Below are 26048 nucleotides of genomic sequence, written 5' to 3'. Positions count from 1 at the left end.
AAAATCTGAATTATTTTAATCCTGGACTCCTATTGAACTTTATCAACCCACGAGACAAACCCCCAAAACATACAAGGTTTCCCTGCATTTCCTCATTACTGCTTTCTGTAAACATACTGTGGAGTTGAACTGCATGTTAATCACAATTTGATGTAGGCTGCAGCTATTAAAAGGGAGACAGTGTGCTGCACTATAGTATATGGGAGTGTTGTAAATGTCAATAAAACCACCAACAAAATGGAAAGTTTGGCTACAGTCTGAAGGACATTTGTTTCCACCACATGGAGACTATTAGGTCACCTGGACAAACCAAGCAGCCTGGTCCAGCTGACTAATGGATGACAACTGATGATGAATGAATTCCAACCAAAAATACTAAAAATACTAAACCTGGCTGTGGTCCAATTTGAAACCTCAAAGTTGTCACAGTACGTGATAAATATTTATGTTCTTCACACATGATCCAGAGATAAATTTCTTTAGGGGACTTTCTCAAGATGATGCAGTTACAAGATAACTGCAGCAGGCTGAACAGCCATGGAAACCTACTCTGAACATGGACACAAGTGGTCTAAAACATGCTCCTGAGCTTTCCTTTCAGCATTCATGAGTGTTAATTACTTCATATTGTCTGTTTAATCTGTGTTGCTTCTTGGCTGGGATATCACAGATTGTTCTTTGTTTAGTCTTCACTGTGAATTAAAGGGATCTGTGCTTAATGTCTTGGAAATGCTGATTTACTGAACAGGCAAAGTGAAGAAATGTCCCGTAGATGTCAACCCCCAGTGGCCCAAGTCCACACTGTGTCAGCTGGTTTATGGGAATCTGATTAACTGCAGATTTGCATTGAAATATTGTGCTTACACAGTACATGCTCTTATCTTCTTTCTTTTTAAATGACCACAAACTGACATGCATCAAACCCAGCAGAGGCTGTAGGAGTACTGGTTGGTTTCTGGTTCTCTGCATACAGAGTTATTATATGAAGTGTACTTTGTGTGTGTGTGCTTCAAACTCAGAGACCACAGTGCTTTCATTTGAACAATCAACACAGATGTTTGATTTTTAAGTCATACATAAATTTCATTTATTATCATACAGATATTCAAAACATTTTTTAGAGAAATGCCAAGTGTTTCATTGTTTCATACAGAAATGATCTTGTAATTGAAAAGAAACTTTTTGGAAAGGCCCTTTCACTGGAACTAAGGGGTGACAGTAAGTGTGAAGTGCTTGAAGTTTTACTGCTGCTTTCTTACATCATCTTTCAGCAGTTCCTTCATGAAGAGCATAAAAAAGTTCATATTAAAGCCAAACAAAAAGGGTTTCACGGCGTCACTCCAGGAGAGAGTGAACAAATGTCTCCCTGTGATTACCCCTCACAAAATGACACACATACTATCAAACTTCTAAAGAGTACATAGTATTTCCAGACATAAAAAAATAAACTATAGCTCACCGATTTTTTGCGAAAACTGACATTTGTTTTTCAATCAAGTAATTTACAGTTTCAAATAAACAGCTTTAATGATTTAACTATATTATCTTTGTAATCCCCCAACAAGCTGTGCAAACAATGTTAGGATACTGATAAATTAAATGATTTGAAGAAGACCATCGCTTCTCCCATAATGATACATCCACCTACACTGTCCTCACACACGCACGCACGCACACACACACACACACACACACACACACACACACACACACACACACACACACACACACACACACACACACACACACACACACACACACACACACACACACACACACACACACACACACACACACACACACACACACACACACACACACACACACACACGCCCGGTATATCAACCAGTTTTTCCTCCAAAGTCATTTACAATTACAAATTGTCAACTGTTATATATTATTTTTCTGGATGTTGGTATATTTGGAGAGAGATTCTGAGAAGACCATTCTCCTATAAGAGCGCTTAAGGACTGGCGTGGACAATAAAGACGCTTGGCAAAAACAAGCACAGGAAATGCACACATACGAACCAAAACCCCAAAAGCACCGCATAACCTAACAGGATGTGCAAAAATAGTGATTGTGCGAACGAGGGTGATATAGGCTTCAAAAGGTCTGGTCATCATTACAGGATTCGGTCCAGTGGCCAAAGACCTCACAGATGTCGCAGTAGGGCCGTTCTTCACCTTTATTGCCATGGTAGGTGGTGTGTGGAGGCGAGTCGGGCATCTGCATTTGTGTGGGACAGTCCTCGGTGTCATGGAGGTCGAAGCAATCGCAGATGTCACAGAACAGCCTCGGGGGAGGCTTCTTCTTCATGGGTTCCTTGTCGTGGCTGCAGGGAAAAAGAAAGCAGCTCCATGTGTAACTGACTGTCCAGGAATGGAAAGAAAAAATCTGAGTTGCACTGCAACTCAGCTGTGGATGGGACTTACCTATCATAATTATCCATTTCACTTGGATTATTCCCATTGAGAGCAGCAGCTGCCATTTTCTCCAATTTGTCCTTAAGTTCCTCGTTCTTCCTCTGGAGGTCAACGATGACTGAATTCAGGAACTCAATCTGTGAAGGAGATGCACGACAGTAGCATCAGTGCTGCTGCTGATGAGTGATTTTCTCACACAATACATATTTTAAAAACTGATATAGGGTCTCCCTGTGAAGCTTATTCATTGCATTATGTGCCAAGACTTTTCCTCAATCCCATGACAAGGACTATAGATGGTATGACAGTAACTATGTCTCGCCACATCCCCCAAATACTGAACCCAATCTTGACTACAATGAAGAATTGCCATTGTGAATTGTCAGCCAAAGAAAAATTGAAGCTTGGAATGAGTCATTAAAGAGTCAGTAAAATACCCACTTGTCATGAGTGTCCTACTGACTACAAGTTATCTGTAACAGATCTGACGTCTGCTAAGCATGCATCATAATTGCAACTTTGCATAAGAGAGAGCTTAATGAGCGCTGAGGGTGTTCACAAACCAAGCTTGACTCATCTTTGGAAGACAGCTTGTAGTTTTGACACAAACTATAATGTGAACCACTGGATGAAACATAAAAGCCAAAGTGACAGTGACAGACAAACATGCACAAGTGAAGCTGATGAAAAACATTAACAAACCGCTGCCTGATGGCGGTGTAGCATTGCCAACATCAGAGACAGGGCAGAGGAGTTGGGATTTAAGAAAGAGAAGGAAAAAAATTGAGATTCAAATTAGCACCCACTTACTGCCAGACCACACACCCAAATCATCACCGACGCAGATGAAACAGTATAACATTTAAAATAAACAGAGGCAGGAGGTTAAAAGTAAGAAGGTTCTGAGAATGATGACACACGCGATCGTCGCACCACTGTGGGTGAGATGCTCCAACACGACCGTGATACTGAGTCATGAGTCATGTCAGTCACTGAATTAGGTCAGAGACTCAATGCTTTTAAAGAAATTTCAAATCTTTCAAATTTAACCCCTTTCACCTCCATAAAACATTATACTGTAACAGCTACGTGAGTCAACAGTAAACTGTAAAATTCAGAGTCTACTGCTAAATCAGTAGTATTGGTTAGTAAATGTCTGAGTAAGCAGCACAGTCATTTCACAAACAGCATTCAGTAAGACTGTTTCCGTACACCTGCCCCAAGTACAATGAAAATGTAAATGAGACCAAGTTATCCTTAAACCAGATAAATTGTAAGGGTCAGGGTAGGGAAGCATCTTTACACCGAATGTATGAATGGCAAAAACCCTCAACCTATCCAGGCCTATGATTGGTGTTCTTCAGGATGAGAGGAGACATACACACCTGACTCTCTGCAGTCTCCTTATCCTCCCTTAGCTGGTCCAAAACTGCATCACCTGGAATGCAGGAGTAGACGAGATAACCTTGTTTTCATTTGCGGTCACCTCACAGAGGACTTACCTCAGTGCTATCAGATATATTAGTTGTGGTCATGAGTTAAGCCCACTCTTACCTGAGGACTTGTTGATGGCGTCGGGCCCTGCAGCCAGGTCCTTCTCCAGTCTCAGAACACACTCCTGTAGTTCAGCCTTGTCTCGCTCCAAGGCCTGAATTGAGCCCTGTAGTGTCTTAACTGAGGCACTTTCCCCACGCATTACAGCCAGCTGTGAAGAAAACAACCCATGATATTCAATGTGTTAGGACAAAATCTAACACGACCACAACTAATACAACAGACAGCATTTTTAAGTTCTAAACGTGTCTTAAAAGGATGAACGCGTAACATCTATTTTGAACCTGCGACAAGAAACGTGTCACTAGGTTTGCACTGGCAACACGATTTTTTTTGGCCTAGAAGTGACATTCTGTCACTCTGAAATACAGGAAATGTCCCAGCAAGGTCTGCAGTTTTTTTTTTCTTTTTTTGATTTGTTTACCAACTGTGAAAAGGAAATGACACTAAAAGTTAGAGATATATAACGGATTTAAGAGGCATATGCTGTTAAAGCAACAGGCAATGAAAAAACCAATAAGTAGAAGTTTGCACTTGTATATCTTTATGTGCACACTCATAAAAGCTGCTGTTGCACGCTCCAAAATCTTAATTTGCTTGAATTCATTTTGTACAAGCTCAACAGTTCTGTCAAAAAGAGAGAACCATCGTGTATTCGATTCTCACCTCGCTCCTCAGGTTTTCCACCTGCTGGTCCTTTTCTGAAATTAAGGCACTGTTTTTATGGATGGACTGTTGGAGGGTGGCCTTCTCCTTCTCAAACTGCTCCTTCAAGGTGCTCTCACTGTCAAATACACAATACCAAATAAATCTCAGAGGTTAAGCACACACCACAGGTTGGTGTGCAGGATTTTTTTATTGAACTTAAACTTAATGTGACCATACCTTACTTGTTCCTAATTATCTGCCTACACATATGAGGCTAATATATTTGTACTATTACATGACAATGACCGACATCACGTAATATTAGAGGTGTGAAGTACCTGAAGGCATTATTTGGCAGGCTTTGAAGGAAAAGAGCAGCATGAAATATCAGTCATGGGTGAAAGCATTTGTGCTTATTTAGGCAACAGGCTTTAAAATGTTGTTGAAACTGCAGAGATCTGAGAAGCTGCCAGATCATAAAATGATAGTGCATTCTCTTACCTTTGCTTCAACTCTTTCAACTGTTTTTTGAGTTTTGAGTGCTCATCCTTGAGCTAGAAAAAAAAAATCATGGTCAGCAGATTAATAGTTGAAACGGAAAATGCTCTGATGCTTGTAGGTTAATGTAACATCCTTTTTAAAATAAAGAAGTGTTTAAGTGCTGCACCTTCACTAGATCACCCTGGCCTTTGTGATTGTTATCAAGCTCCCGAGTGAGCTTGTTGTTCTCATCTTGCAGCATCTGCAGGGACTGCGTCTTCACAGAATCTGCTTCTTTAAGCTCCTCGCTGAAAAAATACAAACGTTAAAGTCATCATGAAATTCTTACAACTCATGTAGACGATATATTGGAGCCCAAATTAAGGATCTACTCACATTTCCCGGCACAGACTCTTATTCCTCTCAGTTTCTGTACCAAGCTGTTCTTTGGATACATTCAGATCTTCTTGGTACTTGGAATTCTCTTTCCTCAATTTCTTTAGCTAAAAGCAATAATGGCAATTATATTTATTGTGGCAGCTAACAAGACACCAAAGATTTCACTGAAAGCTTACATTATGATTTTCTATGCAAAGACCCGTCTCTTACCTGGGTCTGCATCTCCTGCTTGGAGCTCTGGAGCTCTTCCACCAGAGACTGGGCTTCGTTCTTCTCCTGTATCAAACTGGCTTTCTCTTTTGTCAGCTGTTCGAGAGCCTCAGCAGTCTTGCCAGAGGCCTCTGTAGCCTAAACGGTGCATGAGCAGGATATTTGCTTAGAACAACACATTTCAAATCAAGAGCAGCAAATGGTTGGTTGCGATCAACACTTCATGACCTCAACCAACCACCAACCAGAATAAGAAATTTGCAGGTCAGTGCTGAATTTCTTCATAATGCATTGTTGGACTTCAACCAATGATCTCATTTCAATATTATTTTTTAAATTATCTGCATGCTTAATGAGAGAGCCATCGCAATTACTGATTTTGAATCATTTATCCAAATCTCTGTTCACTGCAACTTTCAATTTTTCAAGTGCATTCTGGTTGATAATTAACAACAGAAACACTACACTAAGGAGGAAAATAATTAGTAGACACTCTACAACCTGTGGCCTCAGAACGGATACTGACAACCCATTCACGTACGTTTTGTCAGATAAAGCAGATTATTGGTGCTATAATCTCTAGAATCTCTGCAATAATAATATACGATAAAAACTAATTTCAAAGCGATATGTTGATAGACTACCACACCTTTTTTTTAACAAGTCCTATTGACATTAATCATGCAAATGAAATAGGAAACACCATCAGATGGTGGTGAGTGTGATAAAGATCAACCTTAGACCTACATAACCACGTAACCCATAAGAATTTTGCCTCATGTTAGATCACGTTATAAGCCCACAGGCAAAGGCTGGGAGCTAAGGGTAAATAACAGCAGTTAGTAAATGGAAGATGAAAGTTAGACACGCAAATAAAAGGAAAGGGGAAAGGGAAACAAACCAGCAAGCATGCAGTGAGTAGGTGACATAGCCCCAGCCACTCTAAGGTACGTGTGACAGTGATTACTACTGGAGGAGGAATACCTCAAGCTGCTTAGAAATGGCATTTTTTAGTTGGGACTCGAGCTGCCTGACTTGCTGGGTAGCTTCATCCCTCTCCGCCTGCAGGGCTTCCTTCTGAGCTGTTAGATTTGAGATGCTGGTGGATATCTCATCCTTTACCACGGCGGAAGCAGATACCTCCTCAACAGCATTCTTGTACTGCTTTTCCAAAAGTTCTTTATCAGACTGTAGGCCCTTGACTTCAACCTCTAGCTGTTTCTGTCTTGTGTGCAACTTGTCTAACTCTCCAAGGAGGCTTGATCGTTCTGCGAGCCAGTTTTCTTGGCTTGTGTGGAGAGAAGAAATGTCCTGCTCCAATTTACACTGTCCAGCTAAAAGGTCCTTCTTCTCTGTGGTCAGGAAGGTCATCTGTGTGCCCATCTCTTCAAGCTTAGATACCAGCTGTTCTTTATCTTCTGTCAACTGTCTAGTTTCTTGCTCTCGCTGCTTCAATTGTGTTTTCAGAGCCTCTATATTCACCATAGAAGACTGATTTTGCTCATCAACATTCTTAAGGTTAGAAGAAATCTCCTTATTTTCTTGGGTAACTTTGAGTAATGTTTTCTGGAGCTCCTCAATTTGTTTGGAAAGTCCATCCTTGTCAGATATGGCTTTCTTCCGTTCACTGGATTCATCCTGTAGCTGGGTCTCCAGAAGGTGCTTGGCCTCTGACATCGATTCAGTCTGACATTTCAACTCCTGGATCTCCTGAAGCAGCTCCTGGGCTTCTTTCTGCGAGGACTGCACTTTTTCGTCAGCCTCAGCCTGCAACGACTGCAGACGCTGGCAATCTTTTGTAAGGTTATCAATCTGTTGAGCAGATTCTAAACTGCCTTTCTCAAAGTCCACCTTCAGTTTATTGTGCTCTTGAAGCAGCTCAGTTTTGCCCTTTTCAAGAATTCCAATATCAGAATTGCATTTCTGCAGTTCATTTTGTAGATCAGCCTTTTCTCGTTTCAAAGAGGTCATCTCTGCTTCGATCTCGTCTTTTTGCCGTTTGGTTTCCTCTAAAATTATTGTTAATTGAGACTTCTCTTGAATATAGACAGCACTATCTCTGGAGTAACTATCCAACTGCTCCTTAGTTGTTCGGATATCACCAGCTAGCTTATCGCGCTCAGTGGACAGAGCATTTTTCTCAGATATGGCTTTTGTGTGCTTCTCTTCTAATTCTCCTTTCTCTCCTGCCAAACGCTCATAATCCATTTTGTGCTGCTCTAGTGCCGATTCCAGGCTCATCTTTTCTTTTCGTATGGCATGAAGAGCCATCTCAGTTTCAGAATTCTGAAGGCGACATGCTTGTTTCTCTTGCTCAAAAGACGATAATGCATCTTTAAATTTCTCATTTGACTGAGACAGTTGTTCAGCTGAGACTTGAAGCTTCTCCTTTAATTCGTCCATCTCTCTGAGGAGCTCTTCCTTCTCACTGCAGACTCTTCTTTGGATTGCAAGTAAGTCTTCTTTCTCCTGCAGAAGGTGAAGCCTCTCAGAATCCGTCACCTGATTGCTTGTCTTGAACTCTTCAAGCATCTGGGCCAGGCTCATTTTTGAGGCCTTAAGTTCTTCACATTCACGGACAGAGCTCTCCAGTTCTTTCTTTGTAACACTAAGCTTATTCTGGAGATCCTCCTTCACTGTCTCATGGCTTTTTTTATCCAACACAGCAGCACTGATTTCAGAGGACATCTCCACCTTCTCTTTTGTTAATGTTTCTGTGAGGGCCTGCAGCTGCGTATTCTTCATTGTAAGATCTTCCTTTTCTAAGTTCAAGGATTTAAGCTTTGCCTGCAACTCAGCATTTTTAGCATCAAGAGATTTTTTGGCATTTCTAGCTGAATCTCTCTCTAAGATTAAATTATCCCTCTCACATGTCAGCTTTGACCTGGTTTCATTCAGGTCGTCTTCAAGTCTGTTCTTCTCTCTGCATACATTTTCATAATCCTCAAGTAGTTGCTTCTTTTGAGCCTCAGTTTGGTGGAGGTCCTGCTGATGCTTCAAGAGCAAGTCATTCCTTTCTGCATTTTGTCTTTGAAGGTCCTCGATTTGGGCCTGGTGGTCACTTTTAACTTGCTTCAGGTTCTTGTTTTCAGTCTGTACTTCTTGAAGAAGATCTTTGAGCTTCTCCAACTCCTTGTTCACTGAGGTCTTTTCTTCGTGTGAGCGCTTGCTGTTGGCAAGTAGTTCCTCCTGATTTTTTGAAAGCTTATCTCTGGTTTTTAGCAGCTCTTCATTCTGGACTGAAAGCTCCCGGTGACCAATCTCAAGGGCGGAGAGCTTAGTCTGCACATCTGAAAGCTGTTTCTCCAATTTGCCTTTCTCAGCCTTAGCATCCTTACTTTCCTTACACATATTTTCCAGATCTAGATTCTGCTTTTCCATTTTTTTGGACAAATGTTCAACATCATGCTTGTAGGAGTCAAGCTCAGCAGAAAGACACTGGGAAAATAAAGTTGAAAGAAAAAAAAGGAGGGGAATATATATACAAAAGGCAAAGTAAGATGAATCCAAAAATAAACCAAGCAGATATGGACATAAGTGATATGCAATTGGAAAGGTTAAGCTGCAGAAGCATCAAAAATGGCAAAGATCACACCACAACTTATACCACAATGATTTTCAAAAATATAAGGTGGAACATTTTCACTTCAGCCCTTACTTTAAATAAATGTATTAATTACACCAACACCAACAAATTTGACTGGCATATAAACAAAGATTGGCTGCTAGAGTGTATGACTACAATCACTTACTTGAATTTTTATGTGGATCCACACTGCACAAGTATTTTCTGTATGTATCATTATATATTCAAATATTTTTAATGGATAAAAATTAATGGAAAATATATACTGTATAAGCCTATGATGTAAATGTCAGTGCCTCCAATGATGAATGAAAAATACACACAACAAACTTTTTCTTAGAAAGTGAAAATGTTCTACTTAAATGAAATATCAAGTTAATAAACAATGCTAGCAGGGGTACGTAGCAAAAGGGGTTATGACTTAAATAATCTTATCTAAATTTAGCTAGGCTAGAGTGTAGCTAAACATGCAGTATGTAAATGGTGAATAGTGATACAACTTGAACTCAATTCAATTCCAACCCATACATAAACATTCATTGAGCAGCCAGAACAAAACTAGCTCTTCTTTGTCTTGTCCAATAACCATAACCATAAAATACACTGAAGACATCATTTTATCAAGTGTACCCCTGCAAGCATATAACCCATGGCACCATCCAATATAGAGGAAAGATGAATATGAAAAAAAGAGGTTATCAGCCTTGATGTCAGGGACGAAGGAACAACTAATCACAAATAACCTGTATGCCGGTAAAAGAGTGAAGATGATGATGAGGATATAATCACTAATGTTAAATGAAAACAGTTACATATAGTCTCCTGTGATTTTGTTAAAAGCTTGGTTTCACATTCTGTGTCAGTGTTAAGACTGGTGCACCATCTGTCTGATGTCTGGTACATCATGAAAGGTGATGTCAAAAATATCACCTTTATTGATGTATGAAATTTTCATCCAAAAAGCATAGATCATGACTCCGAATGATCGAATATTAGTGAACTCAATAATACGTAAAGAAGCTTGTTACGTCAAACAAGTTCCTCGCAGAACATTTACAACGTACTGACTCGACAGATGAATCTGTACCTTTGTGGGTTTGTGCTTACCTGAGCCTGTTCCTTGTATGGCTGCAGCTCAGACACCAATTTCTGCAGCTCCTCGGTTTTGTCCGTGGAGGAAGAGAGGTCCTGCTTCAACTTGTCAACCTGACTCTGCAGCACCTCACACTCCTTCGCATGGAGCTCTGAGGCCTGAGACAAGGATTTCTCTTGTGAGGCTTTCAGCTGCTCAACATCAGTCTCCCCCTGTTTAACAGTCTTCTCCTAGAAAATGGGAAATGAGAAAGCAAATAACTAATCATGTTAAAGCATTTTTCTACTTGTTTTGAGGCAGCCAGTGATTTACTGACACACTAATATGAAACAGGTGGAGAATACTACAAATGTCTATAAAACAAAGTGTTGAGGTATCCAACAAATTCTTCTCAAATGCACTTATACACATTTTATTTGGAGCTGCCCTAAAATACTAACCAAGTTAACAATCTTTTCCTGAAGGCTACTTATTTGAGACTGATGTGTATCTCTGGTCTCTTTCAGCTCCTGCTCTTTGTGGGACTGTTCCTGCTGAAGTTGTTCATTCAAGTGTGCCACTTTCTCCTTCTCCTCTGCTAATTGACTCTGGAACTCCTCGAGCCTCCTGAGTGAAAACAGAAAAAAAAGGACATTTGAGGAGAGTGTTCAGTGACAGTTGGGTTAACTGAGAAATAAATCTGCTACAGTATGGACTGAAATAAGATTTGCAGATTTATTAGAACATGTCATAGAGAAATTATTGACTTTTGGCATGATTGGTATTATCTGTTTTTATGTGGTGTAATGAAGTATTATAGGAAGGAATAATTTAGTGTGGTACCTTTCTTTCTGTATTAGGTCTTCATTCATTTTGGTCAGCTGTACTGAACTATCACCGGATGCCTGCATCATGTCTGAAATATCATTTTCCAGCTTGCTTTTGTCCTTTGAAAGTTGCTCAAGCTTTTCATCTGCAGCCTTCAGCTTCCTCTCCAGCCCTGGGTAAAGACAAGTTTGATCATAGGTTTTAAGGATACTTTTCAACAAGAAAGGGAACAAACATAATATCGCAATAATGCTTTACATACGCACAAAAAAATGGCCATGAAAGAATGCAGTTCAAATTCTCACCAGCAAGTTGACTTCTTAGAGACTCTGATTCTGTGGACAGGGATGTGCACTGCTCTTCCTTGTTGCTGAGCTTCTCAAGTGTTTCTGCAAAAAGAAAAATGTTAAATTTTAGATCCCACAAGCCTTTGTAAACTGAAAAATGCCAATAGCAGCAGATGATGGGGAAAAGGTGGTAGGAAAAACATGTGTCTAACTGAACAAAGAAAAGTTAGTCATATTATTTACCTTGCATAGTTTTTGCTGATTTTGTCTGCTCCTCTGTGCTTTCAGACAACCTTTCTTTCTGTAGGACAAAAAAACTTCTTGCATTAAATTTTTGTGGATGATTTTTCTGCAACAAATTTATCATTTCATATTTTCTGGAATTTTGTTTAAAATTTTTGTGGTTTGTGCTGGATTAGCAATTATCTTAGCTGATTTTAGCACACTGAAGATATATCAGCATCTGTGGATCGACGAGTAAGTAACAAGAAATTTGCATGATTTAGGATTTTTAGTGATGCAATTACATAGTTTTTCAAAGGGAACTGAATGTGAAAAAGAGCAGTGACTTCAATCTGAACACCGAAGAGGTACTGTATCCACACTCAGAATTAGCCACAAGCCTCACCAGGCCTCCAAGCTCCTGTTCCAGGGTGTCCTTCTCCTGTTGCACAGCACTCAGACTCTGCTGTAAAGAGAGGATTTCCTGCTGACGGCCCTCCAACTGAGAGCCCAATTCACTAACCTATAACACAGGTCAAGCAAAAAAATACAATGGACGAAAAGGCAAAAGCAAACTGAAATATCAAAACATTAACAAAGCGATTAAGCATTGTCTGACAATGCCAAACTAACCTAACAGAAGAAACAAGGAAACCACTTCACTAACATGTGAGACACACTGAAAACTGAATATTTAAATGGACAGGAGGTGACGAGGAACCCACCTTAGCAAGCTGGTTACTTCCTTGGCCCTGAACCTCCTCTAATTGACTCTTCAGGGTTGCAAGCTCTTGGTTACCTTGTGCTACTTGGCTGCGGAGAGCCACCATTTCTGCCATCAGATCTTTGGTTTCTCTGTCCTTGTCTTGGGCCTGTTTTGCCAATATCGATTCTTTCTCCTCAAGCTCCTTTACACTAAGTTCAGCAGCATGAAGCTTTCCAAGAACATCCTCCATCTCCACAAGGTGCTGCTCCTCTGCTTTTTCCACGCTGGACCGTAGCGACTCCTCTAGTCGTTCCTTGTCCTCAGTCAAAGACAACAGCTCTGCCTTCAGTGCCTGTTTTTCCCGAGTCCACGCTGTGGCCTCAGCTTCATGTTTGGATACAGCCTCCTCTAGAGCCAACTTGTGTTCCAACTTCAGCCTCTCTAGTGCACTTTTGGTTTCTATAAGTTCTTCTGTTTGGGCACCTGCACCTTTGCTGAAGGATACCTTCAGCTCCTCCATGGCTTGCTGATGAGAGGCAACGGCAGACTCCAACTTGGAGCGCCAGAGTTCAATGGTGTCAGCATTCTCTTTCTCAGCCTGGCTTAAGCGCATCTGCATCTGCTCGTTGTCACCAGAGAGCCTTACAGATGTAGCCTGAAGCTGGGCAATTGCCTCACTGTGGGCCTTCTCTTGAGCTTGTAGCTTTTCCTTGTACTTCGCAAGCTCCTCTTGCTGCTTAGCTTCTTGGGAAGCCAACTGATCCCTCAGAGAGTTTATCTCTTCCAAAAGGGGAGAAAGAGCCGAGCTGGAGTCCTCAGAGCCCTGTTGAGTCCCAAGACGCAGCTGCAGGTCAGCCACCTCTCTTGTTCGCAGAGAAAGGTCCCTCTCAAGCTCCATTATACGGGATCTTTCAGACACAGTAGCGACCTTTAAAATCAGAAATCTTAAAATCAAAAATGTGTTGCAATCTGACATACTGACGCACAGTGTACAAAAGCTTGTTAGGAACTTAATCATGCTATACAGGTACTGAACAAATGAAAAAATAATTGGTAACAGTAAAACTCAATGTTTTCTTATAAACTGCTTGCTTGATTAATGAGGGCATATAAACCATTGATGCCAAAACAGGGTATATACTGACCTCTTGTGGCTATAAAGGGTGTGGTCCAAATAATGGAAGTGAACACTGAAAGCATGTATGGAGCTAGAGCAGTGTGTAAACATTTCCACCATCCATTCAACTAAAACTCTTAATCACAGAATTAATGCTATTGGTGATGATTTAGGAGAGGTATTGACATTAATTTTATGTTAATCCAGCTATGTTCTAAATCTATTATTTATTCTGGTGTTCTCAAACATGCATCTCTTTTTACTGCTTCAACTTAATATTTAATAGTCTGGTTGAGATGAATTATTTCATTATAATCAACATTTACTTCAATAAATAAAATAACTGTCAAAAGAGAACCTGTGGAAACTATGGCCCTCATCCTCATGACACTATAAAACAATATTTTTCCTGACACCCCATGGCGACACAAGGATGCATAATCTGGGAGGTGGAGCAGGTTTTAGACTAGCAAAACGCAGGGACACCAAATAAGCAGGACAAATGGATGCTGGGAAGGACTGGGGAAGTAGAACATAGGATAACTGAGAAAATGATTAGCTGGGACAGGGAAAAGTTTGTCTGTCTGGTTAAGCAGTGATACTAGTAAAGCAAGAGTGAGTTCAGGTTGGGTAACTTATTGGAAAATAGTACAAGTAAAAGAGTTGTCACTCGAGAAAGCTGAATGATGCATGTGGGTTTTTTTTATGACAGTTACAACAGAAATGTCTATTTTGAGTGGCTTAATTTAAATGTGAGGCAAGTTAATATTTCAGAAATGGTTAATTGAATTCATAGCTAATGTCACAAGTTATGATGTTGAATTTGCAAAACTAACTTTACAAGGACTGATTTGAGCATTTAATTAAACCTACGTTAGTTTGTTTTGTTTGCTGTAAAAGCAGGTCTATTACTTTTCTTGTGGAAGCCCGAAAAATGCATTTGTGGGGTTCATTCACCATGAGCCCATACAAAGCAAAGCTCCTGTTATTGCTCGGCTCTTTGTACCCCCTGCAAATTTTCTGAATAATTTTATCCCTGGCCCAGGCCCTCTATTCCAACGCAGGACACTGCAGAGCAGAATTCATTACCCTAGTGTCTTCTAACTCTCTTTGGAGTTTCTCAGCTTTGGTCTTTTCAAAGAGCAGGCTCTGTTCAAGCTCCTTAATGTGGGCATGCTCCAGTCTGGTCTGCGTCTGTTAGTAAACAAGGGGGAGAGGAAGAGAACACACCAGTGCCACCATCACATGCCAGCCCAACACAGACAGAGAGGGAGGGAGACAGGAAAGAGGATGGAGGGGTTTGGACAATGATAATGGTGATGGTGTGTATGTATGTATGTATGTATGTATGTATGTATGTATGTATGTATGTATGTATGTATGTATGTATGTATGTATGTATGTGAGTGTGTGTATGAGGGTGTTGCGTATGGGTGGGGAGTGGTGGATGAGTGGAAATAGGAAGAGACCCCATGCAGAACTCTCAGGCTGTGCCATAAACAGCTGCACACAGGGAATTTTGTGAAAGTATGGTGGGAAATACAAGACGAGCAGCAAACGAGGGGGCATGTGTTATGGATGAGCGGGATGAGTATGTTGATGGAGGCAGTTTAGAAGTAATCATGCAAAATTGACACCTGGTGAACAAAGCACATTGACCGTTACGAAACAGAGAAATTTTGATAATGTGTGTCAAACCAGCAAGTAAATTTAAGTAAAAGGACTTCACCACATCATGGAGAGAAAGCAGTGGTGGTTGTTTCTTGTCTCCTATAACTGGTTCTGTAACAATGAAGTCAATGAATTATACATTCCTGATACCAAAAAAGTTGGGATGCTGTGTAACACATGAATAAAAGCAGAATGCAATAATTTTCTAACAAACTGAGTTTACCGACAGTGTTTTACTAAGGGTTCCTGAGCCCATGGAGAAATATACTTTATACAATCATGTGTTCACAAAGTGGTGAACCTCGCTCCATTGTGCTTGTGAACGACTGAGCCTTTCCAGGATGGCCCTTTCATACCCAATCAGGATACTATCACCTGATCAACCTGATTACCTGTGGAATGTTCCAGACAGGTGTTTTTGCAGCATTGCACAACTTTCCCCGTCTTTTGTTGTCCCTGTCCAAACTTGTTTGAAACATGTTGTTACATTAAATTTAGAATAAGCAGATATTTACATAAATCAGTGAAGTTGATGAGGTAAAACATTAATATATTGTATTTGTCCTGCTTTCAGTTGAGTGTATGTTAAAAAGGACCATCACATCCTGCTTTATTTATGTTTTCACAGTGGTCCGATTTTTATGGAATCAGGCTTGTATCATCCAGAAAATATATAACGTTGTACAATTGTCATATTGGTTTAACATTATAAAGTCACCATAAAGACATTTAATTTTTCTGCATTTTACTGTACTTTCAACAAAACCCACATTGCATCTTGATTTTGTGCTGGTAGACTCATAAAGCCTGTAGCTTTACCAATCAACACACTGCTTTCTCTCTTTGGTTATAAGGCCATTGTCCACACTGTATATGGTAAGTATTGTGTAAGAAACCACCAGTTATCAGACCACCACGTGCAGTTTTTGTGACCAACTTAATAATCAATCACTAACACAGAAGCATGTCAGGCTCGAGAAACAGAAAGGATTCCCATTTGACTTCTTGGTGTTGCGTCCTATGAATAAGGGTTTTAATGGCAACTTAATGAGGCACACTATTGTGCTTCTAGTCTTACATGCTACCCAGTGTAGGTATGTACACCTAAAGTTTCATATCAAATAGGGGAATAACACCAGTTTTAAATGTTATGTCAGCAGCCTATCCCATTTCATACAACATTACATCTTCCATGGACACAACCTAACAAAGTGAGCCATCATTCAAAGGTAATGCATAAGTCAAAAAGATTATCAAACTAGGACAAATACATTTTAGGGCTCACTGACATTTGGCTGCTTCGAATGAAAGTATACTAAGACACTGTATGCAACCACTGTTCACTGTTGGAGTAGATATAAACTATAATGTAGCCTGACACATCTATCGTTGTATAAAAATTACATCTGAATTCTTAGGCTCAGTGTTATTCCCCCTTAAATTGCAGTGGGGAAACAGAATTCAGGTCTGTGACTGGGCAGTGGAATGACAAGGGAGCATCTCCAGTGGTTCCATGCTGAGCACTGGACCAACATGAAAGACGAGGACGAGAAGGAAAAAGAAGCAGTAACGTCACATCACTGAACAGGGAGGCACTGAGGGTTATAGCACAACATTAGTACACCTTCAACAGCCTGAAGTCAACAAAGCATTTTTGAGTTTGCCTATTTGGAGTTTTTTGTTGCCGTATTTCAAGCTGCATGCAAGTTTTTAACATATCCACAGCTGTCAGTAAGTAATAAAATGTTAGTATACACATTTAAAAAGAATATAAATGGGTATCCTAACCCTGTTGCCCTCATTTTAAACATCTATATTGAGCTTGGATGCCTTCAGGGTAATTGAGATGGTCCCCTGTGAAGCACTGTGGAATAAATAACAAATCCTTTGATCAGATATGAACACAAATACCAATGGGCCCCAATACTCTGGCATTACTTGGGATGAACATGGCTGACTTGAGAAAAACACAATGAGTAATCAGAAGCTTCTACGTTAAATCACTGTAAAATATTGTGTAAAGGAAAAAAAACACAATGCCGGCCCTTTTGTAACAATCGCCATTGCTTTGATGATTAACTGGGGCAATAATAATTTATCTCTCCATAATAGGTAAAGATTAATTACATTTGCTTTTTTTATAATTGATCTCTCTACATTAAGTCTATCACTAGGCTAACCCTAGTCCAAAAATATTAATATGCCCATTAACAAGGCCTGGATACGTATTTATTTCTGGTGTGGGCATAGTCTGGCCTTGTCATCAAAGCCAGAGCCTTCCTGCACCATTGGGTGCATTTGAAAGCACATCATCTAATGCAAGATGAAGGCAGTATGAAACTGTCCATGCAAACATTGAGAGTGAGACTGGACAGTGGATAGCTTGTACTGCTAACATAAACGAGAGCTCATGCAAATGCTCAGTCTGGATTCAACTGTAGCTGTGTGACAAGGGATGCCAGATAATCTTGTGAATCTTACATTGCATCAGACCTGCACCCACGGAGACACTCATTTAAACAATGGATACAGTGATGGATATAGAGCCAGGTTTACATGAACTGGAATCCTGAGATGCAACCAGAATGGAGGTTGACTGTAGCTGCTGCTTCTGAATTAATATTAAAATTTAGATTTTAAATCAGTGGGACAAATGTTGGATTAAACATCCATCCTACGTTTTTGTTTAACAAAAGTAGAAATGCAGTTTGCAGTCTGATTTAATATTACTGCATCGATCCATGTTTTGTTTGCCAAACACAAATTCAATGAAGTGTTTTCTTTGCAATGGTGTGGATCTGTGTCGTGTATTTACCTCTAGGTCTCCTTTGGTAATGCAAGCTTCCTCTACACGGAACTGAAGGTCCTCCACCTTCCTATTCAACAGGAAAAAAAAAGATCTTGTTGGAGCTTTTTTGTTGTTGTTGTTGTTTCAGCACAGCTGGCTACCTAATAACCTTAAACTACAATGAGCAAGAGCAGGCTTAAACCAACTCAGGCACATATCTTTCCTCATGACACTGATAGTATAACAGCATTATAATCTTACCTGTCCTTTTCCTATTTTCCATCTCAACCAACTTACCCCATAATATGAAAATAATTATAGATGACATATTGTCATGGGTGACAGTATTTCAGTCACACCTGTGGGAATCCTTACCTACGCTCTTCCTCGAGCTGATTCAGCAGCTCGACTTTGTCTTTGTCTGCAGCTTCGACCAAGGCACGTAACTGGTCCATCTTAGCCTCCATCTTCAACAGAAACGTTGACATTGTACAAAAAAAAATCAATATAAATGACAAGGCAATTAATCTTAAGAGAAGGAGGTGCTATGACGAGCTGACCTGCTCCTGATCATCCCTGAGCAGGCTAATTTCTTGCTCCATCTCTCCAACATGGCCAGTGGCCTTGGCAACCTCAGCTCTCTCCATGTCTCTCTCAGCCATTAGCTGCTCAATATGCTGCTGCTTCTCCTTCAGCGCCTCCTGCAGAGCTGTAGTGCCTGAAATTTTACGATTATAGCGTGACGATGTCTCTGTCAGCTGTGGAAAAACAGAATACAAACATGGCCAGCCTGGTGAGTAAAGAATTACAGAATTACAAAAATGGATGAGTATGATTTTCTAACACTGCTGTAACGGAGTGTGTCCATGTCTCACCAGGCCAGTGCGGCTGGGCTTGGCGCTGACAGAGGATGCCACAGAGCTCATGGTACTGATGGAGGAAGCACTAGGGCTTCGTTTTAGCCCTGATGGTGTGGCCACCACTTTCCGAACTGTTGTTTTTGCTTTGGCTGGCGTGGTGGAAGGGAAGCCAATTCGAGTGACTTTGTGAACTGGAGCAAATAAGCCATACTTGGGTTGACACTGAAAATATCTGGGAACAGATAATGGAATACAATCACAAGAATGACAGTCATAGTATACATGTGATTGGCAAGTATAACACCTTTTCTTTAAGTTATTTACAGGTCCAGTGGCTTTTGTACCTTGTGCCTGCCACTGCCCCATCATTCTTTCCTAAGGGCTCATCCAGTTCCACGCCACACCACTCGCCTTTGGCAAAATCTGTTTCTCCAAGGAAACGTACCACTCCTGCCTTTGTACCACCAACCTGAGAAGAAAACACCAAACATTAGCCAACATTTAATCTCCTACACAGATAAGAGAGGCCTAAAGAATAATCAGCTTTGCCTGGTAATAAACCCTGAGTGAGATAATTCCATCAAAGCAACAGAAACAAGCCTGAACAGCTTTGAAGAGACCGAGGCCACACTGTCAACATGTGACACTGTACGTTTTTTTTCTTTCAATTATTCAATAAAAAAAATTAAATGCACAGCTGCAAGGTTTACATGATACTAAATTTGGCAGTGGTGAGGATATTTATTAAGCAGGGAAAACCAAATGGGATGTTCTTTGTTTTAACTTTTATATATAGTGGCTGTGACTTGCCACTGTACAGCACATGTGCTGTTACTACTTGCTTTTATGTTCTTCTGGTCTTCATAAATATGTTGGTTTCTGATTGTCAGGCCAATCACCAACAAGGAGCTGCATGCAGTAAGTACGGCCACAAATATGACGTTTCAATTTTCATGAGGTACGCACTGGGCTGCAGTAGCGTAACTGTGGTGGTCTGCAGGCGCCAAGCAGATTTGCAGAGGCCACCGCAAGAAGCAGGCTTAAGCTGGAAGGAAGTTGCTAATCAACATGCAATCAATCCAGCAGGACTGCACACAGATGGTGACTGAAGAGGATGGTCCAAAATCCAAATTTTGCTAATTTAATACATAAAACAAATGTAGACTTTTAGAGTTCTGTCACTTTGCTGAAAAATCCAGGGCAGAAGAATGTGTTTTCTTCTAGATAATGTAACAAACTTTACCAACACACGGTCACCCATCTTCAGTTCTCTTTCCCCCTTCTTAACTGATCCAGTCTCTGAGAGGTTGGAGACGGATTCGCTGTTTGTGCGTGTGAGGTTGGAAGATGGTGTAGCTGGTGTAGTGGAGGAGGCCTTCTTGGTTGCTGTGGTAGTTGAGGGTAATGTTGATTTTGTGGTGGGTGTATGTGAGGCTACACTACCAACTGAAGGAGTGGGCGATGCAGCGCGGGAGGGTGGTGCTGTCTGGGTTCCATTAGCTTCCCCTTCTGTGCGAGACAACTTGGATGGACGGGTAAATATTCCTCGCAGGGCTTCACACTGGAAGTAGCGCACCCCTGCCACCGACCCATCATTCTTCCCAATTGGCTCATCTAGAACAATCCCTGCCCACTGTCCTGGGGCAAATTGTGTCTCTCCCAAAAACTGTATGTAGCCCGGCTTATTTCCATTCACCCATACTCGCTCCCCAATCTGGAAGCTCTCCCCACCACTCTGGGCATCTTCTCCACTGGCACTTGCAGCTGATTTATCAGCCGCAGCAACTTTAGCTCCTGCTGAAAAATAAGGAGACAGAGAAAGAGAACAGTGGTTTATAAAAATCCACAGTCACTGAGTTGTGTGAGGAAAGACGAATGCCACGAATGCTGTTCAAAGCATTGCACATGTCATGCAACTTTAATTGATGTCAAGATTATACTATGGAAGTTTAATCTTTCCTATGTGCAAATGTGTTCTTTTACTATGTTACCTGACTTACATTTGTGGGGGTCTTCAACTAAATTCTATCATGGCAATAATACTGGTGTGACAAGAGAAATATAAGCTAAAGTTTGAAAAGCTGACCTTAACACACCACTACAAATCATTAATTTTGGTAAGGTACTGGTGTAACAGCTGTGATGCCTAGATCTCCTTAATGCTGCCCCCTATGCACTACACAAAACAGTCACTTGCCTCACATGTGAGATATTGAGCCCCTTATTACAAACCTTAGCTAACTAATAAAAAAGCTTTATGGTTAATTCCCCAAGCATTCTTTGAGGAGGATCATGTCAGAGTACTCTAAACTTCATTATCTAATTTCATTGCTGCCAAGTCAAGTCAAAGCACTGTCAAACCAGAGACCAACATGTGTAGAATGTTTCACATGGTGGACAGTACCATGAACACAGTACAATGTTTGCCTCTAGCAAAGCAAAACTGAAGTGTCAAAATGAATTTCTTGTTAAGGTTAGGTGAAACACCAAACAGCCTTTTAACCCCAGAAGAGAAACACAAATGACTCTCTCTTGCTACAGAATATTCAAGGGCAGCCAGCACATGTTAAGGGAAAATTCTTACCTGTGCTGGGGTTGGTCTTGGGGGCTGTGGTCCCAAGGGACTTAGCTATCTTGCTGGGCACTTTGATCCCACTGGGCTTGGCTGTGCTCATGTTTCCTCCTGTGATCTCTTAGACCCACAAGGCTCGTGTCCGTCAGCAGGTACAGACTGACCCCAGACCATGAAAACAACTTGTTGCAGCTCTGTGAGGGCGAAGTCGTTCCCTCCGCACCAAAACCAATTAAAGAAAAAACAAAAATAAAAACAAACAAAAAATGGAAAATAAAAAGAAAAAACAGGAAAAGGGAGGAGGGAGAAAAAGTGCTGCCCACAAAAAGGACCCTGTTTGGAGAGAAAGATAAAAAGAAACATTGTTTGATTTCATTTTAGGTTTAATCAATAATTTTCTTACTAAGAACTCGAAGTAATAAAGATGGCTGATGAACAAGGAATGTTATTATGCAATCAAGCTAATTAATCAAGTCAGCAAATGTACCATTTGCTGACTTTTCCTGCCTCCATCTCTGTTGTGGATGGCACTGGTGGCAATAATCTAACTGAGAGTGAACTAATAAATAGTTAGTACAAATGTGCCTTTCAGGCATATTCACGGACTGTTAATGGAGGCATTTTGTTTCTGTTATGACAACAAGCTCCTCAGGACACACAACATCACAGTTAGATCTAAAAATACCCTGTCAAAGAGCAGCCAGTATGCAGTCTATGTTACTGCCATCGTGAACTTCTGAACAGCTTATCATCTGTGACCTTGACCACAAAACACACAGTACCACAAACCCAGTCTCTCGCTCAATCTAACATTCTGGCATATAAAATCGTGTAAATCTGTTTGGCAGCTTTTTCTAAAACAGGATTACTGTAGAAGCAAGACCACCACCAGCAGATTATCCTGTTTGTCAGATTACCTCACCACAGACACTGATTGGCTGAACATACTATCTAAACACATTCGGCCTGTTGTTAGTAGTTTAACAATACGACTGGGTTGGCATTATGCGTTTTATGCGTTTATAGAGCAAAACTCCTGACAAGCTTTGAGTTTCAGGCCAATCCACTGTTAGATCTGCAGCATCACAGCCTGTTTCAGTGGATGGTTTCCAACATGATCTCTGCTGAGCAGGTGCAGAGAGAGTCCAGGACATTAAGTCTGATGCTTTACTGTGCGAGCACAATCAGGAAAAGTGAGCTACACACAAGCAACCTAAAGCAAGGATGAGCTGCTTTGTTAGCAACACGATCCTGAGTGGTGTATATGTACAAACATGCCAAATCATGACATGAAGCCTTGTTACAACTTAACATTGTATAAAAAGCGTGCCATGAAAAAACAAGTCAGGAAAATATGCACACAACATTTAACAAAGGGCTTTCAATATCACTGAATATTTGGGTCTAAAAGCTACAGTGTGTAGGTTCACCAAAACAACCAAGAAGACACTGTCACACACCCTCCTAGATATGTCTCAGCAGAAAATAAAGGGTGGCCATCAGAAAGCTGCGACCCAATTCAGCGCAGTGTTCCAGTTTTCTCCCGCTGTGTCTTTGAATGATACTGATTAGTTGCCTCGGGTCAGGAGGAGGCCAGAGAATGAAAGCATCTCAACGGCTGACTGCATGGTTGAAATTAAAGACACGCAAAAGGAGCCAATATGTGACCTTTTAAATCTTCAGTAATTAATTTTGAACAAATAAAAGGGAAACTCTTCCCAATATCTAGTCTGATTGATCCATAAGCCTGTGGAATATGACAAGGAAAGTTTCTGATAATCACGTGCATTATGATGTCTTAGCTGAACATCACCAGGGTTTGCTATGATCATCTTGTGTGCATTAACAGGGTGTTTCAGCTCTGATTGGTGAGCTGAAGCAGTCAGCTGAAAATGATCCACTTAGTCTGGAGACTTTCCCACTGCAGTAATGTTAATCTTTTGCCACTGACTCTCACTCTAATCTGTAGTCAGGAAGAAAGCCAAATGCCAATGTTTTGCAAAAGTTTAAGAGAATTAATATGAGGATGTATTAAAAAGTGTAATTCTTAAAGAGATTAAAATGATTCAGTACTAGGCTATACCCAAATCCCACATAGTCTGGTTTCATTTTTTTCTGCCCTAAATAACCAAATAGAAGTGAGTCGATGGCTGCCTGAAAAACAGAACTGCGATTTACCCAACTTCTCAAAATGACAGCGTAGACATAATCAGCTTCCGTGTTGGTATTGACAGACCTTGACATGCTCAGAGTCTGTCCAAGCAATGCATATGAACAGCATGGACCATCAAGCATCAAAAAGCATGTTGGGAAGAACTTCATATACAGTAACACTGCTACATACCAAACTTGTTGACTTTCCAGTGTACAGTATGGAAATCCTACATATTTAGTTTAGCAAATCTTGCTGACAACAGGAGTGCAAAACCACTAATGATACAGATGATAGCTGAATCTGTTTGCATGTTTTGCAATGACAGGAGAAACTCCCCATTCATTTCAGCCACACAAGTATTTATTAACTGATGGGAGGGTGTCAGTGGTTACACAACCCAGTGGGCTTTCATTCCACATTGTCTTTCAGTGGCTGAATTAGCCACTGACATCAAGAATATTGAACCAAGTGCAGCAGGTTTCCTTTGACTGTCCGAGCTCCTGAGGCATCCCTCTCTTTCTGCTTCACAAGGGGAGCAATCAGTACATTTTATGAGATTCATAAGCCTGATACAGTAAAATCACAAGTTCACACACAAAAAAGTACAAATCTAGTATTCAGAAGTCTGTATTCTCTGATGTAATCCACACTCTTGTTTTTGTCATCACAGAGACAAAAGTGAGCTCTGATTCTTCCTTTTGAGGAAACATCTGCTGGGAGGATTATACAGGCCCCTGCTAGCACCGACAGAAGAAGGTGTAGAAAAGCAATAACCGGACAGGATGCTTCTGGCACAGAAAAAGAGCCGGAAGTATCCTGCCTCCTGAGTGTCAATAAATACAGATTTTTTCAACCCTCATTGTCTACAGGTGGTCATCAAACCTACAATACAACCAGTCAACACTTGCCAGTCTTAAACAATTTCTGGCACTTACAATCGTGTCCAAGTGTAACTGAGCCCTGAAATACTAAAAGTTATGGTAGGGTCGTCAAAGTTTCCACTAAGGCCCTGATGTAAAATCCAGACTTTCAAGAACTAACAGAGCCTGTTCAACTAGAACAGCTAGGATGTATTACATGGAGTTAGTGTAAAATCACACATGATGGTTTCCACTCCAGTGGGCGTAATATCTTACATGTATGAACAAAAGGTAGTATTTCTGCAAAAATGACCTGACTTCCCCACAAATTTAAGCCATTCTCACTCTATTCAAATTCCATACTGAGAAGCTGCATGGCTAGCAGAAATACAAACACGGGAATGTCAGACTTTGAAGCGCCTTAGCAATTCCTAAGTCTGCGAAAATCCACGCTGGAGTCATGTCAGTCAGTCAAAACAAGTTAAACTGCCTTCTGTCTGAACCTGAAACGCTCAATGAGAAATGCCAAAGTCACACCTTTAAACCGAGAAACTGTCTAATGCAGAGTTCACTGTTACACAGCTGCTTCACTAATATTACATTGTGTGCCTGCGCAGTTAAATAAGTTATCCTGAGGTCTGACCAACGAATTGGCCTGCCTCGCCTTGTCACCTCGATCAGTAGCGTTAGCTAACGGATTGAGCTGTCGATGAGGTGGCACATCTGGTCAGAGTGAAACCTTTAAAAACACAGTCAGCTAACTTACCTTACCAGCTAATTAGCAAGCACATCTACGTCTCTAGTAGCTACGTATCTGGTGAGACGATGTCCCGTTTCCGATGAGTTATACCGGTAAGTACCTACATCCACATGTTCAAACACACAGACCACTGCTGGAAGCAAAGCGACCGAAGCAAATTCCCCAAGTCCAGAAGTCTCCGCAATGTCACCGAAGCTCCAGTAGGGCACCCTGCTGCTACAAGTTGAGAGTCAGCATAACAAATTGTTTAGAGATTAACCTCTAGATCACCTGAACAGATAACTTGCCGTAAAATGTTGTTAAAATGAACAGCTGGTTGACTGTACTGTCACCTCCCCGGTTTAAATCAATCCCAGTCTGTTATCAGGATAAGAACAGACGTGATTAGTTGCTAAGTAACGTTAGCAGTGAGGCCCGGCCAATACGGTGAACCTGCAGTCGAAACCATGAGAAGGGCTGGTTAGCTAGCTAGCTAAACTAACACCTCAAGTAGCTTAACGTCTACACAACCTAAACAACATTCACCTTACGCTTAGTTTCCCGGCTTATCAGCAGCAAAGGGACGTTTACGGAAATACATGACCTCGGCCCGAGTTAACGTTCGCTAATACTGACCTGATATGTTTCTGACCAGCCTTCGTCTTCTGAGGAAAAAAGTACACAGCTAGCGAGCTACGAGGAAAACCACGACGACTAAAGCTCGGATCAGTCATGGGCAGGCACAGCCCAGAGTATGAGCTGTCTGTCCAACGGCCTCCAGAAACGTCAACTGTAGGAGCGACCAAAGATGATATGTTGAGTAAGATAGAACTCTCCCCACTTCTGAGAGAGCAAAACAATTTCCTGA

General features: G+C 41.0%; 1 protein-coding gene across 7 annotated transcripts; it reads right to left on the bottom strand.

Moving 5' to 3' along the window:
- Positions 1 to 1179: 1179 nt before the first annotated feature.
- On the bottom strand, positions 1180 to 25950 carry clip1a (CAP-GLY domain containing linker protein 1a). Of its 7 annotated transcripts, none has more exons than XM_070963766.1 (28): positions 25817 to 25950; positions 21439 to 21759; positions 20098 to 20651; positions 19199 to 19323; positions 18870 to 19086; positions 18555 to 18752; positions 18370 to 18461; positions 18022 to 18082; positions 14625 to 14729; positions 12438 to 13346; positions 12119 to 12235; positions 11734 to 11791; positions 11509 to 11592; positions 11219 to 11375; positions 10837 to 11002; positions 10411 to 10626; positions 6702 to 9155; positions 5718 to 5855; positions 5505 to 5611; positions 5296 to 5416; positions 5130 to 5182; positions 4967 to 4987; positions 4647 to 4764; positions 3981 to 4131; positions 3812 to 3864; positions 2436 to 2563; positions 1812 to 2335; positions 1180 to 1649 (listed from the first exon to the last, which is right to left on the bottom strand). In XM_070963766.1, the coding sequence occupies exons 2-27, from the start codon at positions 21527 to 21529 to the stop codon at positions 2107 to 2109; spliced, it is 6723 nt and encodes a 2240-aa protein (XP_070819867.1). In that variant the 5' UTR covers positions 21530 to 21759; positions 25817 to 25950; the 3' UTR covers positions 1180 to 1649; positions 1812 to 2106. The 7 variants fall into 7 exon arrangements, with proteins under 7 accessions (XP_070819867.1, XP_070819868.1, XP_070819869.1 ...); XM_070963767.1 differs by having other exon boundaries at positions 20098 to 20648; XM_070963768.1 differs by lacking the exon at positions 4967 to 4987.
- Positions 25951 to 26048: the final 98 nt, after the last annotated feature.

Source organism: Chaetodon trifascialis, chromosome 6 (assembly GCF_039877785.1).
Source record: "Chaetodon trifascialis isolate fChaTrf1 chromosome 6, fChaTrf1.hap1, whole genome shotgun sequence".
Lineage (NCBI taxonomy): Eukaryota > Metazoa > Chordata > Actinopteri > Chaetodontiformes > Chaetodontidae > Chaetodon > Chaetodon trifascialis.
This window is presented reverse-complemented; position numbering and strand designations above follow the sequence as displayed.